We start from the raw sequence: 16928 nt of genomic DNA on the forward strand, positions 1-16928 counted from the left end.
TTCATATTTTTAAAGGCCTTCAACACATGATTTCAATCAGCTTTTTAATATGAAGATCCAATATGAACACACAATTTTCTGCCAACAGTTTTATTTATTTTATGAACACATAAGATTTCTGAATTTGTGTTTTTGTTTGCGCTTTCCTCACCGGTTTGAAGTGTCACTCATTTCTTATTCTTTTGATAAATAGTAAACGGGTTACTGTGACACTCAAGAATAACAACCATTTTGGATCATCAATAACTAACTAAGGTGTTATGTTGCACATGTATAATTTATGCATGTGTAAAATGTAACTCATTACATTGTGAGATTATAAGTAGAGAGTAGTGTTCATGTGGTGACACAGTCTTGTATTTCTGTGCACTAGTCACAGTTTAGTTGGGTTGTTTGCTTGTGTTGCCAGTCCACTGTCACTCAATTCTATATAAATCAACACAGTCCTGATGAAGAGTTTTTGGGGCTTTAACTCCATAAATAACAGACGTTTATTTATTCATGAATATTTATTGTTATTGAAGAAGAAAAACCTAAGTTAGAGACTACATTTTCAGGGGCTTTAAAGCCTTGAGGAATCCACCGCATTATTCGCTGAGGACACTCAGCCGGTCGAATCGATCTGATCTTATTTTCTGCATTTTGTGAAGTTAATAGTAGTAACAGTGGACAGAAAATAGTAGCCTGTCAAAGCTGTGGAGCATAAGAGCTGCCAGGATTTCATGTTACCTTGGAAACAAGCGCTGGTGTTCCAGCAAGCGAGTAAGAAAGGTAAGACGGCGCCCAATCCCCTCAACATGTTTGGTATATCCCCTTCATCAATCACCTGCATCAAGCTAACACTTTCAGTAAATCAGCCAAAACAAGTGATTCACTGCCAGAGGAGAGCTTTAAAGCAGACGTCTGAGAATGAGGAGGGCCTGCCCACTTTGTCTGAGCCCTGGTCTTTCTGTGGGATAAAGCTGAGCGTGTCGAAGCCGCGACTATTGAAATGCCACCGGGACTAAGTGGCAGAGTTTAAAACGGACAAAACATCTAATTACGCAACAAACCATTAGATCAATAGCTGCTTTGCTGGCAGCGTGTATTGATATCTTTTTTTTCTCTTCCGCTTTATGTTAAAAAAAAAAGAAAGAAAGAGAAGCATCATTTTGAAAGACAAAGTACAGACAAAAGCACTTTTATGAACAATGCTTTGAAGTCAGTGGAGGATAATAATTTTGAAAATGTTACCACTGATATATTGTACCGATACAGAATTGCCTTTGAAACAGGGTTATAAAATGGTTTACCTCTTGGGTAATAAAACTGAAAACCAGATTCTGTGTGTGTGTGTGTGTATATGTGTGTGTGTGCCTGTCTGTGTGTGTGTGTGTGTGTGAATGTGTGTGTGTGTGGCAGGGGTTCACAGGTGTTTTGAGACGAGTTTGAATACATTTCCATTTTTAAGCGGGATCGGTATGCATGAATATTTTTAAATTGGGAACCAGCACAACAGTCCTGTCTAGATAAAGCAGTACATGATAAAATGGGTCATGTTTTGTGCAGGTGTGATGCACGCACACAAACAAACGCACACTCGCTCACATACAAATGCGAACCACACACAGAGAAAAAAAACCATAAACATTGTAAATGCCTCTTATGGTTTTTTTTGGGGTTTGGTAGAAAATGTGCCGTAGCGTAGTAATTGCTGAGGTTGAAAATGAAGTATGCAACAAACTTTGGCTATGATCTATACAGACTTAGACAGGCTTGGCCCTTAGCCGGCTGCTTTGATGTTGAGCTATTTCCTATTGGAACACTTTAATGTGTTTCATCTTTTATGTCTCCATGATAGTATAGATTTTTTTTATGTTGTTAGTGCTCAGTGATCTCTCAATATCCAGTTAAATAAAAATAGTAGTCAGGTTCAAAAGTAGACTGCTTGTCTATTTTTAGGTTCATTTGTGATGATGCCGTAAGAAAGCAGGGGTCGACAATATAAATGGCCCGGTGGCCCGGACGTACTTTCAAAACCGCCAGGGCCACCAGAACGCTCTAAGCACTGGCCCGGTGGGGCCAGTGAAAAATATGCCTTGAAAAAAATTTTTTGGTTAATAAAAACAACAAAAAATTCACATGGTGTTGTCTTTTGCAATGATATCTGTGAAACTGTCTCGGTTATTACCGCGAACACGAGTGTGTGTGTGACTCCGTCGATCAAAGACAGCCAGCTGTCCCTGGGACGTAAACACACCCCCTGCACAGCTCGCACTTTCCCGCGTACAGGTACCGCTCCGCTCGCAAACTGCTGCAGACTGTTGACAGGGAGTTTCTCACTGTTCCCGACATCAATAATGTTTCTAAAACCGCCAGCACCAGGCCAAACGCCGGGCAAAAAACAAAAAGAAAAGAAGAGAAAGACACCGGAGGAGTTGAAAGAGAGTGAGAGGGATTATGAACAAAAGAAAAGGGCAAGAAAGCTCCAGCCTCAGTGGCGCGACCGCTGGAATTGGCTTGGATATGATGAGGAAAAAAATGAAGTCTATTGTGAACTATGCCGGTCAATGCCCACGTATGCAGACAAGTAAGTTACAGAAAAGTTGTATGAACAATTAGCTATTATTTTTTATTAGCCTATTATTAACTCATGAGTGCCGCAAAAACAATAACAGAAGCCCCGTGCCGTTCACAGCCTCTTGCCGCGCTATGTGATGGGCTCTCGGCCGAAGCAGGTCAGAAACACCGCCTCTAACTTCATGAACTCAGCTCAAACAGAACCGGTGCTTCAGCACAGTGACGCTTTGATAAACACCGGATCTGCGCTTGTATCCTCCTGTATTTCATCCGGCCGCTATCGGAGCTTCATTTAAAAACAACAACAACAACAACAAAAAACAACAACAAAAAAACCACTCGTTGCGATGAAGCGGAGAACAGCGGAGTTTCCTCTGCTGCGGCTGACATGTGGTCAAGACGCTACAGACCTGTCACAGTCACAGGTGCATTTCATTTTCATAGGACTTCAACCTCAGAGCTCTCTGTCTTCAGACTGTCCTGACGTGTCCCCTGTACATCACACAGGGACAACATGCTTGGTTACTGAGTTTTATTGTTTTCATAGGTAGGCTACAGTTAAATACAGTTTATCACCATAGTGGCAGGAAAGATCATTTCATCTATAGCTATGTATCAAATATTGTGTTGGTCAAGAACATTTAAAAAATTAAAATTAACACAGTGTTGCTGAATGAATGAATGAATGTAGCCTATTTCGAATATAATAAAAATAAAAAACAAAAAGCTGAATACAAACAAAGAACAGTGTCCTAAAAGGAGTAGGTAGAATAAAAAACTAATACCCTACCCCTTTATTACTTATCTTGATATCCCAATTTATTTATAACAGCTTGCAAAAAGCGAGTTATGATAAAACTTCCTGATCGTGAGTTGTCATGAGTTTTTGATCGTCATCTATTTCAGTTCTGTTGGTCGTAGAGTTCCAAATTCACACATATGGTGTGTTAGTGTCTATTTTCATAATTTAAATTTACAAAAAAGAAAGAAAAATTTATATCTTTGAACGTTTGATTCATGTATTTGCACTTTTTGAACAGTACTGCAGTATTAAAATGAATGTTGTTAAATCAAATTGTTCTTTTTCGTTATTATGGGGGTCGATTCCTGGGCCAGTGGTCACAATGGTGGGGCCAGTGATCTTCAAAAGCCACTGGCCCGGAGGGCCAGTGGCAAATTTGCCTTATTGTCTACCCCTGGAAAGGGTGTGTGCATGAGACAGGAGAAGAGAGAAAAGAGACAGACAAACTGTATCCACGGTGACATCAATCAGAGTAATTCTTTGAAATGTTTAAAGTGAGCAGCGTTGGCTGTTCTCAACCCCATTAGCCATTTTGAAAGATGCAACAGCACAATTAGGCAGTTGGCACAAAGGGAAGGCGAAGAGGGAACCGGGGAGTTGTCAGGGGGGGCTTTACTTTGATAAAACACACAGAGTGTAACCTCGGAAAAGCAGACTTGAAAAAGGGTCATTATACAAAGTCGTTCCTTTTTACAGTCACATTATGATGTGAAGGTTTGTTTTGTTCTTTTTATTCAAGATAAACAGAAACCGTTCTATTTTATCAACAAGAATAATAAATGGGAGTACATGGCTGTTAAAAATACCAAACCGAAAAAATAAAGACCTATGGGAAACTTTTCACATGATTTTCACCTTATCCGACAACTCAGCAGTTGGAAGCTGCAGGATACTAAAATAGAAGCACTATTCTAGTTTATTTTTTACTAATATAGCTTATCCTTACTCAGCATTCACATAGCGCACCAAAGATGAACTGCATGTTATTGTAACAAACCCCCAAAACCTAAGTTTGTCTTAGCAAATAAAGAGCCTTGGAACTACAGTCTAGACTACATCTAAAATAAATCCTTGGGGCGGAGCGCAGTAATGATCAACTTGTCAAGGTATGATGAAAAACCTGGAGGACCGGGTCGACCGTCAACCTTGTCAATCATACAGTTCGTCAAAAAAGGAGCTAGGACCCCTGCATGGCTTCAGTCAGGTGTCTTTGTGCGGGTTAGGGTGAGAGGTTGAGCTTTTAATTAGGCGAGCAAGTAGGAGAGACTGCCAAGGAGAACAGGAAAGGTTAGGGGGGGAGGGGGCAGGTACTGGTGGCAGATGAAGGCAGGTCAGGAAAACTAGACAGGGGAACTGTGCAGCCCCGCACACTCATTATTTTCTGACAAGGGTTAGTAGATGATAACTCTGTGCCAAGCTACAGTCTGCAGAATGAAAAATTACCACACTTAACAGCTGCGAGATTGTCGATCGTCTCTCGTTTTGGACAATGCTAACAATGGCTATTACATATACATTGTGCTAAAGGAATATATGCATACAGTGTAAAGTGGCATCAAACCATCAATCATCTAGAATACCAATGTGTCTTTTTACAGTTAGCGTAATTTTTCATTGTTTGGTTTGAGTTAGAGGAAGCAGAGGTGGTCCAAACACAATCAACACTGCAACGTAACTGTTTTTATATACCTATTGAGGTTTTAAGGTAGAGGTAAGGTAAGTAGAAGAGACCTTCCTTCAGGAATATAAAGTACTACAAGAGTTTCAATGTATCTGTATGTTTAAGAAAAGCTTTTTATGATTTATCTTTACATGATAACAGGAGGAACTCAAGTGCAGTTTAAGAATAGAGATAAGAAAACCAACAAGCATAAAAAAAGCTGCCTCCTTATCAATAAAGACTACACTATCTAGTCAAGTTTCTTGAATGCTGAAGCTTTACATCTCGTATTATTCCTGTGGGGCTCTGCAGCCACTTACCTTTTCTGTGCAAATCTCCAAAAACACATCACATCTCTCCGAGACCTCCAATACTGACACACAAAAGGTGCAAAAATTGTTTGCTGTTCAGTCTAACAGGTGCTGAGATTTCCCGGCCTGTATTGCATTTTGCACATCTTCAGAGTTCTTACATACTTCCACTCTCTTAACCTACTTACATTTATAACTGCACAACAATAGAGAACAATGCATGATGTTGGATTCCAGTCATGACAGCTAAAAACACCTCATTTCCAACCCAAATGAAAAGCAAATTTGCAAAACTACATTATTATTCCGGTAGTCGGTATGGTGATATATTACCTCTTCGCTCTCTCTGTTCAATCTCTACTCTTAATTAGCTAGTTTACTGCTCTCTCTGTTGTGAAAATGTGACTTTACTTTCATCAGTAACAGAGGACAGGAGAGAGGTGTGGGAGGGGTTGCGGCTGTGCCAGAGAATTGTGTTGAAGGAGAAAAGACCTGTCAAAACTACTGCAATTCTTACTGGATGTCAATATAAGCCAACAGTCTGATGCAGCTTTCAGGGTAATTAATTTAAGACACTCTCTGGGCTTTTTTAGGACTTGAAGGTACACTGGGCTGGGAAGATTTACTGTTGGTGGATATATAAAGGATAAAAAAAGCACAGCAGTTCATCGTCACAGTTAAAGCGATGTGGGTCTGAATCTTCCGTCCCATATGACACATGCAGTACCGCTGACTGCACGCTCAACTGCATCACAGAGCGACCCGGCATTCCTGCACTTTAAATCAACTCACTAACAGGGGACAGCGATTTGCCAGCCGTTAAAGTCAATGAAGAGATGGTCACAGGGGTTCAAAAAAAACTTACTTGGATGTATTTCGGCCGGAGTGTTGCCAGGGAAACAAGACATTGCCGACAGCTGCCCGGTAGCTGTAGACGCCCAGAAGTCCGAGGGCGAGGGCGATCTTGGAGACCCACGAGCACCGTCTTTGAACCAGGAAGTAGATGAGAACAAGACAGAAAGCAGCCAGCAGGGAGAGTACCGTCTTGTGTTCGGAGCTAGATGGAGACAACAGACAGGTCAACAGTCACGGGGTGAAGAAAACAACATGCACTCTTCAGAAGAAGGGCTTCCTATAACTCTTCACACTGAAATTCATCCATATTTAAAATGTCTATGTGAACAATTTTCAACAGATTTCATTATTGTAGCCTAAAAACATAGGATGACTGAAAATGTACTCAGTAATTTCAATTTAATTAATAAAAAAAAGAAAGCTTGAAACTTTGAAGTAGACTATTTACTGAGCAACAGAGAACATTTTGATGAGATCAAATACTGTCAGTCATATCCTCCAGCGCCGGTTTAAACTTTAAAAAGGCACGGATCTTCAATTGTTCACTGGATTTAAGGCTATACAGTTTGAAATTACATCGCCTGAGCACAGACAGGAAATAAGACCTCAAAGGACATATCAAAGTTGAGAAGAAGCCTTGTATTTAGCCGATAGCTGATTCAGACAGCAGAGGAGTTGGGTACTTTGAGACAAGATGAGGCGGAACACTACCTAGATCTCATTATCCAAGCAACAGGCAGTGCAGGTAGGAAGAAAGGGCAACGCTGGACAGGGAAAAGGTCAGAATCCACATCTCTATTCCACAATGTGATGCATGTTAAAGAACGAACCATAATCCCCTGCCCTGTGCTGTTGACAGAATATTAATGGCTCTGAAACAGTCACAGCTTCGCTGAGACATCACCATTTTTTTTACAGTCTGAGCAGAAGGCTATTTTCTTTCTTTGAATCTTTAAAAAAATGCTAAGTGGAGTGTCTTGTCAGTGTCTCAGCCAGAAAAACAGAGTTAAAAATCTGTCGGAAAAGGAGCCCTGAACACCTTCCCTTCAGTGTCTCTTATGACCCAGTAGGTGCTTTCCTACATTTCCCATAATGGCTTTCAATTTTCCCCAGAGAGCAGGAATGAACTTGTTACATTGATCTGCTACACTTATGTGTGGGCGGAGAGACAAATGGATGTCGAATATCTTGTCACTGCATTGTAGTCCGCCGAGACAGTCTTTGCTATCTCTGTCTTTTTATAATGAATTTATTCCTGTGTGACTGCTGAGCGTCAGTGCCTAAACAGAGAGAGAAACCTATTCACTTTAATTCTGTGGGACTCAAACACACACTAACTCCCCTCTCAGCCTCGACTGTAGCTGTGCTGTAAATGACTTGATGTAATGTCCTGTCACCTATATGTTCCCATATAAAAAAAAGAAAAAGAAAAATATACTATACACTACAACACAAGACTAATAGCCCTCAGCTCTGCTAGCGGCCCCAGTGTTCATTACAGCCTACAATACTGTTTGTCACAGCTAACAACCTCCTGAAGATTTTACCATTATATTCAGTCTATGCTGGAGCCTTACCAGTAGTGGAGTTACAATAAAACACTTAGTATTGAGTTACAACAGAAAAAGGCATTCAGGCACTCCAGTAAAACTGATTCATGCATGCATTAAATATATTTTATATGAAATTCAACTTTGAAATAAACTTCTAAAATTCAATATAATCACTCTGTATGTCCAACTCCAGAGAAACTAAAGAGAGAAACACAACACTCTTCTTGATATTCACAGACAGCTTCGTCTCTTCCAATGGGAACATCTTAAGAATCATAATGCTGCTAGGAAAGTCCAGCCTGCTGTGTGAAAGCTTAATGTGTAATTGTCCAGATGATAATGTGTAATGTGAAAGGCATCAAACATGAATCATTATCCCCTGACTACTCATTCTCAGCGCTACGGAGCATTTTTGTGTCTTTAAGCTTATTGTTTTGGTTTCATGGTCGCACTCTTAACACTCTACTCAGTATTATTTCCAGGGTTAGTGTTAGTGATAAAGCAGTGATAAACACCTTCCTAGCACCCAAACAGATAAAGTTAAAGTTAACAGTGATGGATATAAAGGAGCTAGGTGTTCTCTCGGAAGTTGGTGCAATCAAAGTTAAAAAAAAAGCTCAACAAGAGTGAATACTAGACTTAAATTTAGCAGGTGGTAAGACACAAGGTTCCACAGTAATGATAATGTTGCTCTGTGCATGTCTTTTGAATGTGAAAATAGGCAAATATTTGCTAACATGTTTATATATGAGATCATTTCAGTGTTGCGGTTACCAGCTTGTCCGGCTAACCTTAAGTGGCCAACAATAATAAATTATTTCAGGTCTACTTTGTGTACTGTATTTACAGGAGGAGTTAAGATGGCTGATTCAGAGTGACTTTGGCATTGTAGCTTGTCTTGCTTATTGGGGCTAGTTTGCTAATCTGGTAGCAGTTCCAGCCAGCCTGCTAAGAGTTCAGAAGGAGTTGAAATAGAACTACTGATATATGAAAATGTGATGAACATGTGATGAAAATGTGATGAAAATGTGATGAAAATGTATTGGTGCTGCAATTTTAATGCCTTTAATCTTTTTCTGCAGCTTTTTATAGGAGCAGTTATTTAAAACTGAAATGTATTTATCTAATATTGGTTGTCTCAGAGTTCCACAGTTTAAGAACGTGTTATGTTTGTTTGATTTAGCGCTGCTTACCACTGTATATAACACTTCAATTTAGAATATTGGTCAGCCCAACCTGTTAAGCCAGTGTCCCACATCAGGAAGATGAGCCCACTGGACGCCAGTCTGGTTGAGGGAGCGCAGCAGCCGACAGCAGACCAAAGTGAAAGGCGGCGTGGCTAAAGCTAGCCATTTCTCAGAGCAAATCTCTGCCTTAGGGTAGGCAGGGGGATGACAATCTTTGGAAAGGAGGATATGCTCATCTTCATCTCCAGAGCTCTGCTCTCTGAAGTATTTGCGACAGACATCCTGGAAGACGGCGAGGCAGAGGGTGTTGAGCAGAAAGTACCAGGTTTGATGCTCTTCCTCTACAAAGCTGCTGGCCGCCAAGCTGAGAGTGTGTCCGATCGTGCCAGCCAACAGCAAAACATCCAACTCTGACAGAGACCACTCACTGCTGCTGCTCATCAATGGAGACTATGAAAGGGAACAAGAGATAATAATTAAAACAGGAACATTTACAGCAATGAGTACAATACACAGTTTTATTTAAATCATTATTCATCATTATTTTATTCATTTTATTTTAGCATAACTGTTTTTCATTTTTTAACATTTCTACAAATCCATTGTGTTTTGTATCTTTGGTTCCAAATATTGGACTAGCTTAATAATGACCAACCGCACAATAGACATTTTCCCTTTGCCCAACGTGTGCTGTAAATCCATCAGCAGTTATTATTTTATTGTTCATCTCAATATTGAAAAAACCTATGCAACCGTATTAGGTATGGGTATCAAGAACTGGTACTTAATTGGTACTGGTTCCTGACTGGTCAATATTAAAATACTGATAAGGTCCTGGGCAAACAGTGCTATTGGTATTTATATAAAGTTCATTCATTTAAACATAGTTGTCATTTTCAAATCCTAACTGTCCTCTAATGATGAAAAAGATGCTGATGTCAGGCAATTACGTTTGATGTTGCGTCATGGCTGACAGGGCAAAATGTTCAAAAGTGTGGGCTCACTTTGACCACAGTCTCTCATCCACCGCCAGTAAATTACACTACCACAGCACACTGGTAAGGCTAATAGTGAAGAGTTATGAAAGTTTAGCTTAGTCTGTAATGTATATTAAAACTCGTCAAATTGTTGTAAGGGAAGGGGTTAGGGTTTAAAAAGACAGCAGCCACATCCAAACATTTCCAAAACAATCACTACAAGCATTCCATAAATGATATGCAGTCCAGCACACAGGTAGGCAGGTATTTAGCAGACAGAAGCATCAGGCCATACAACAACAGCACGAAAGTTGCATACACAAGCAGTAAGACAAACAGGCAAACAAAACATAAGCAGCAAGAGAGCGAGAATATGCACAGGACAACAGTAATCAGCAGACAGATGAGTGTTAGGGAACATTAGTGGGTTGGGAAACAGCTGCATGTGTTAGTGAGAATGTCCATAATAGAGTCCTTGATAGCTGACTTGGGGATGAAATTGTCCAGTTTTAGTGTTTTATGTAGATTGTTCCAGTCATTGGCTGCAGAAATGACGACAGACAGAATTTGTTATTAGTTGAGGAAACTTTCAGCAGAATATGGGGAGAAGAATGGGTAGGCGGGACAGTCCAAGAGGGGTTTTGTATAAACTTTTGTCGTGCTAAAACACTCTAGTTCTTATATAGTGTTAGATGACTGGTTATTCTAGTATGAATCTTATGTCATTGAGCCACCATATCAAGCCCGCCCAAAAAAATCAGTTCTTGTCAGGTTTTCAGCACTTATTTTCTTCCATGTATAATAATGTGTTTAAAAAGAATCCTGATTTTCCTTTACACTGACTTCACGTGACAAGGGGCAGCTAAATGGAAAGTTTATTTTCAAGATCACTCACTGTTTTTCCTGAATCTTTCTGGGTCAGAGCTATAGAGACAGAATGTTCTTTAAAATAGCCGGGTTTGACCTTTCCAGCAGCTTGCATGGCCTTATTTTTTATTTGCCTAAACACAATACAGTCCGCAGGGGATTTAGACTGCTGCACCTTACACCAGGGAGCGTTGTTTCTAAAGGAGCACTGCGAGCTTACGGCCAAACCGAGGACTGAGTCGATTTTTTTACTGTTATTTTCTTGCCAGGGGCGTGCTTGTTAACAATGGCACCAAATAAGTCACAAAATAAATCCCATGTCATTTACAAAAGGGATCACGCTGACTCTAAAACATTCCACATTTGCCAGGTCATGTTAAAAGACTTGGGTGTTGAAGTTTTTTTTAGGATTCATTTACAGCTGATCCGAACAGTCTGTTTAACAGAGCAGTTCATTCCAACACTGGCAATAAAACAGCGGTCGTTTATGAATCAAACTGCCCTTAATAGGGTTTTTGGGGTCATATTTAGTAGGAAGGGATATGATTTGATGGAGATTTAGAAAGTCACGTTGCTATAGTCCTTTGTCAGGTGGCTTGAGCGTGTCCCAGTTTAGGTCACCTTATAGGACGAGCTCTGATATAGTAAAGGAGGCCAGGGTGATGCTCAAGGCTGCTAGGGTACACACTGGTGGTGGAAGAGGGGGAGATAACCACCCAATGATAATGAGTCCGTATATGATAGCTTGATGTTAACAACTAAGAAGACAAACAGTATTGCGATGGATTTGGTAAAACTACCCCCCCACCACCACCTTTAGAAGACCTATCCTGCCTAAACAGATTGTAACCTATAGCAGGAGTACTTCAGAGTAAGACATTGACATTCTCCACTACCTCAGGATTGTAGCCATGAACCCAGACTTTCAAGTTGTCTATTTTAGATAATAAACTTTTTGCATCGATGTGCAGGAGTCTCAGGGTTTTTTTCGGAAATGGGAAAACACCAAAGCAAAGATCGTTTGAAGTCAGTCCAGGAAAGTGAAAGCACTATATTGGCGTTTTTTTAACAACAGTTTTTAGAGCATCGGATAGTAACACGATCATCAGCAGTGTGAGGAATCACTGTGAGAGCCAGGACGAGACAGCCGAGTTCACCTGCTCGTTGTTTCAGTGGTGATGTGACTTCAACATAAAGAACAAAATACTCCTTTTTCTTTTGTGATGTTTTTTTTCTCTTAATTTTCCTTTTTGGTTTTTCAAGTTCAACTGAAATCATAAAAACATTCTCTTAACCACAACAAAAATCACTGTTAAAGTGATTTTCAAATTTATTCTTGGAATACATTTTGTTACTGAAAAAAAAGGCAAAAGAATCTTTGGAGAGATATCGGAGATGCTCCACTGACCTTCAAGCCTCTCAGTGCTGTCTGTCTTTTATTCAGAGCCTACCTGCAGGCAGTGAATCACATCAGCAGCAGAGGGAGGTGGACAGAGGACAGGATGAAGGACTGATACTGACTGATGTCTCTGTTCTTTATTCTTTCTAAACTTCACTCAGTATTTTGATATAAGAAATATTTATTTTATTGACATGTTAGATTTATTTCCAGTGAGATATTGAATTTATATTGTGACTTTCTGAGGTAAACATTACTCTTGCTGCTCTGGAAACAATATTCGACTATTCATATATATAAAGTTATATTCAATTCAATTAATTTCCAATCCTGTTCTGAATGTATTAATTTTTAAAATATATTTCTTAAAAGCAATTGTTAGAGTAATGAAAAAAAAGATAAAGAACTGAAACAAAGACAATAACGAGTTTTGATAATAGTAGTACTTTCGATAAAAACCTAACGATACCCATCCCTAAACCCTATCCACTCATTAAATGACCCATGTACAGTAATTCATAATGACTTATATGTACTTATATGTACTGTATTATTACACACAGATCATTTCAAACTCAGAAATGGTTCAAAGAGAGAAAATATTCCTTTTACACCCAAATTTACTCCATGATTCACCATCCAGACTGATGTTTGCAGTATGACATATAGCAGGACTGTAAATATATAAGGTCCAGTCATTATGTTATACTACTTTATGTACTGAGGGCATTGTTCGCTATGGTGCAGCAGACAGTGACCATGAGCTCTGAGTCATAAATTGCAGTCAGTCTCTGATGGATAATTCACTGACGTGATATAGATTGGTGTCTGTCCAATTAAATACATTTGCGCAAATGATTTTGTTCGGTGGTGACAGCACGTTGCCAACTCACGCTGTAATGCCAAGCAAGTTAAAATGAGCTTCAGCCAACCTCTTTGTTGAGATGCAATATTTTAGTCAGACAAACAACCAACAAATAAAGTCATGCATCTTAGCCTGTGTTCATCTTGATGACAAAGGAAGGCTAAGCTTGCACATACAGTACCTTCAGGCTACAGTATCGGTACACTGTTGGAATGCAGGACTGGGATGTTTTATACTTGTTTTCTCTCACAAAAGTATAATCACACATATACTTTATACAACATGCTGTGCCATTAAATATTCAGTTCTGGTGGTTCTGCTGCAAGAAAACAGAAAGAGAAAAAAACTATCACTCAAAGTTGGAAAATTTAGGATAGGCAGCTTCTAGGTTGCATGTATTTTCATACATTATCAGCGTCTGGCTAGTTTTTATAACACTCTCTTTGAATCATAATTTTTGTTTTCAAACTTTTATGAATGTGTCTCAGATGAAATATGCGATAGGTTACTAAACATAGCTGTCTGTTCTATTCAGTTATTTCAGAGCTGAATCTGGTCTTTGGTTAAGAAGGGATTCCTTGTTCTTTCTATGCACAAAAATTACAGTCACCCATGCATTACTAAGAAGATGATTGATAACCTTTATGATTAAAACCTTGTTACTGAGATAAATCATATGGCCCAAAGAGATCTGTATGATTCTTTCAGCTCCACTGATTTTTGCTCAAGTGTCTCTCTCCTATAGTAGACAATGGTCGGCCAATTGTGAGATCTCAAAATCAGCAATTCCTCATGTTTTCATCCACTGAGTAAATCTTCTATATACTTAACTGTGTTTGTTATATTGGTTTAAAGCAAATGAGTACAAATATTTAGGAAGCATTTGAATTCGTATAGAATTTATTTCACTCATCTTTTTTCCAAATCACAGTTAGCATGCTTTAGAAATATACTCCAAACTGTCTTTAGACTTTGAATAAACACACAGCAATTCCGACTAAATTGAAACGAGCGATAGGCCTAATGGTCCCGAATTTAAGGACGTTTCAGAATCCCACACATGCAAAGGAAGCACAACCAGCTACAGACAAGAAGTGGCAGACAGAACGTGAACTTTAGGTCTGTAATTATAACAATGAACATTCAAACACATCAAACCAACAATATAGTAAAAACACACGCAAAAACAGATTTTTGCACGGGCACTGCACTAGTTTATCAAATTACAGAGAATAACCACAGCAAAAGAAACTTCAGCTTAACTGTTTTTTATATCATAAAGAACAAGATGTAACAAAGAAAAGTATCATCACTTAAACGGTGATTACCTCCCCTACTCACGTCTTATAGAGGTCCTAAATGACAATGAATAAACACTGGCTTAGGCTAAATTTCTAGGATTATTAGATCTCATTGCTTGTGGCATAGTTGATCACACTCTACTGTTGGACAGGTCTGAAAACTCTGTTGGGTCCCCTGGTACAGTCCTGAACTAGTTTGGGTCTTACTTGTAAGATAGGAACAAGACAACCTGACTTGTGGGGTGCCACAAGGGTCAATACTTGGTCCCCTTTAATTCCATCGATATGGGCTGCCATTAGGCAACAACTACATCAGGTACCATATGCTGATGATACTGAAATTTACATTTCTCTTTCACCTAATCAGTATGGCAACTAATCAGCTCCTCATCTGTAAAAACTATCAGTAATGCCACAAATCTTGGGGTTGTCTGACCAAGGTTTATATCTGAACTTAAACACTACATGTTCATTGCTGCCCAAAATTGAACTTTTTCCACCACTTCAGTTTTATCATTTTCCATCTATTGATAAAGTTTTCTTAATGATCTTATTGCTTTGCCCGGTCTCATTTATTTTATTATCAAATTTATAAATTGGATATTGGACATTGAACATTGCCACTGTATATGAAATGGCCTATATACATTTGTATTCAAATTTAAGAGCATAAAAAGGAGAAATATTCTCTAAGCTGCCTAAGGGCCAACATATACAGTTTAACATCAGACAATCATAACCTGAAGCCTTATATGCTGAAAATAGTACATTGCTTATCTGCCCAGTCAAAGTTTCTCTTCTACAGCGAAAATTATTGATGGCACTGTTTTTGCATCTGTGCCAATTTCAGTTACAGTATTTTAGGAGAAAGTACTATGAAACTGGAAAGTCTGTTGCAATACCTCTTGAAACACTTCAGCCATTCTTGAGTCTAGTACATGTATATGATTTATCATTTTCTACCGACAGGCCACTGAACCTGAATTTCCATCATTCCAGTTCACCCCTCTGTAATAGAGTCCTAATACAGAGGGGTGACTATATTTCGCTTTTGAAATATAGATATTTTCACTCAGGCAAAAAAAAAGAAAGCTTATTAAACTCTTATATTGTTCCCAGGCTTAAGTAGACACCTTACAAGAATCATGAGAGACATTTGTTGAGGGAGTCTTATTCCATTTTTAATATTTCTGGTATTTTACATTTGGCATTTCTGTTTTCTTCAATTTCTCTTTTTTAATATTCCTCGACTTGTCAACTTCAGCTACTTCTAATAAGGTATAGTCACCTTTAGGTTATTAAAATTTATTCAACTGGAATTCTAATCACATTTTCACTCAAGTGGCAAGTTAGTAAGTGTGTTTAATCTTCCAGTTTTATAACCTTAATCTAACACACTCGAAACTAATCAGGATACCTCTAATAAAAGTTTTGGATGCGTCCCATAATGTAGTAATTTGTCAAGGCAAACCAGGCGCAGCTTTGCATTCAGATCCAAGACTGATTCAAATGATTCTATAATATAACAACACTATACATCTGAGTTGAGGTTTTGTTCTTCCATCTCCACCCCTTAATTAATTCAAACTATATATGTTGATGCTCTTCAGTAACTTGAGTTGTATCTAAAACCTCACCAAATTGGCAAAAGCACATGTTTTTTTTTTTATCCAGTTAGAAAAATCTGCAAAAATCTTATGGGCAATTTTAATATAGGATAACAACATAACAGGTTCCTTATCTAATCTTGAGATCAAAATGAGCTTGTCAGTCATGACTTAGAGGACGCAGAGTCAATTAATTGTATTTCCTCTCACAGGTTATTAGAGAGATAAAGATTCTGGCCACGATGATGGGCCATGATTGTAAATGCTTTATCACCATTTTTGGAATTCATAAGATATAAATAAAACATGACATGATATATCACAGCGAGGAGTTATGAGTCTAATAATGGCATAGGGGGAAAAAATCGATGTATTGCTTTTAAAGTAATCAATACGATTTTAAAATGGATTTAAACATCGACTAGTAATCAAAGTAAGGAAGTAGAAAAGCGTGTTTTAAATATGGACTGAATGAACACAAGTTACAGCTTTTACTGGACAGATAACAGCAACGCAGTTTTTTATGCATAATGTTTTGGGCTTTTATAGCTTTTATCCTCTTCAAGCTTGTACAGAAAACGACAGTAAAACACATCACTAAATTGAAGCACATTCTGCAAGTAAATCCTGAACGTTGGTTTTCTTATCTGACTTCACTGAATCTAGCAATGGTCCAGATAAACAGTACTGAGAAGATTCACGTGAGCAGTTTTGTGGAGGTTCATGTGAAAGAGATGGGGTCGTTAATTACAAGCGACATCATCAGAACCATGAATAATGTACATGTGATATGATATATGTGAACGACAGCTTGTAATCATACAACAGAATAAGAAGATGTATTGAAAGTAGGCTTAAGCTTAAAATACAGGTATGAATTATGATATATGACTAGAGTATAGAGTGAGTATTTTTTTAGTTGGATAATGTTCTTTATATGTGATATAAAAATCTTATTGTAATAAGTACTGCCAGATGGTTTCTG

General features: G+C 38.6%; 1 protein-coding gene across 1 annotated transcript in view; it reads right to left on the bottom strand.

Annotated features, from left to right (window-relative positions):
- pigg (phosphatidylinositol glycan anchor biosynthesis class G (EMM blood group)) overlaps positions 1-16928 on the bottom strand; it is a 63549-nt gene that overhangs the window by 18175 nt on the left and 28446 nt on the right. Inside the window, exons 9-10 of the mRNA XM_062425699.1 lie at positions 8977-9377; positions 6198-6389 (exon numbers count right to left, since the gene is read on the bottom strand). Coding sequence (XP_062281683.1) covers positions 6198-6389; positions 8977-9377 — 593 coding nt within the window. The remainder of the gene's footprint in view (positions 1-6197; positions 6390-8976; positions 9378-16928) is intronic.

Source organism: Scomber scombrus, chromosome 9, assembly GCF_963691925.1.
Source record: "Scomber scombrus chromosome 9, fScoSco1.1, whole genome shotgun sequence".
Classification (NCBI taxonomy): domain Eukaryota; kingdom Metazoa; phylum Chordata; class Actinopteri; order Scombriformes; family Scombridae; genus Scomber; species Scomber scombrus.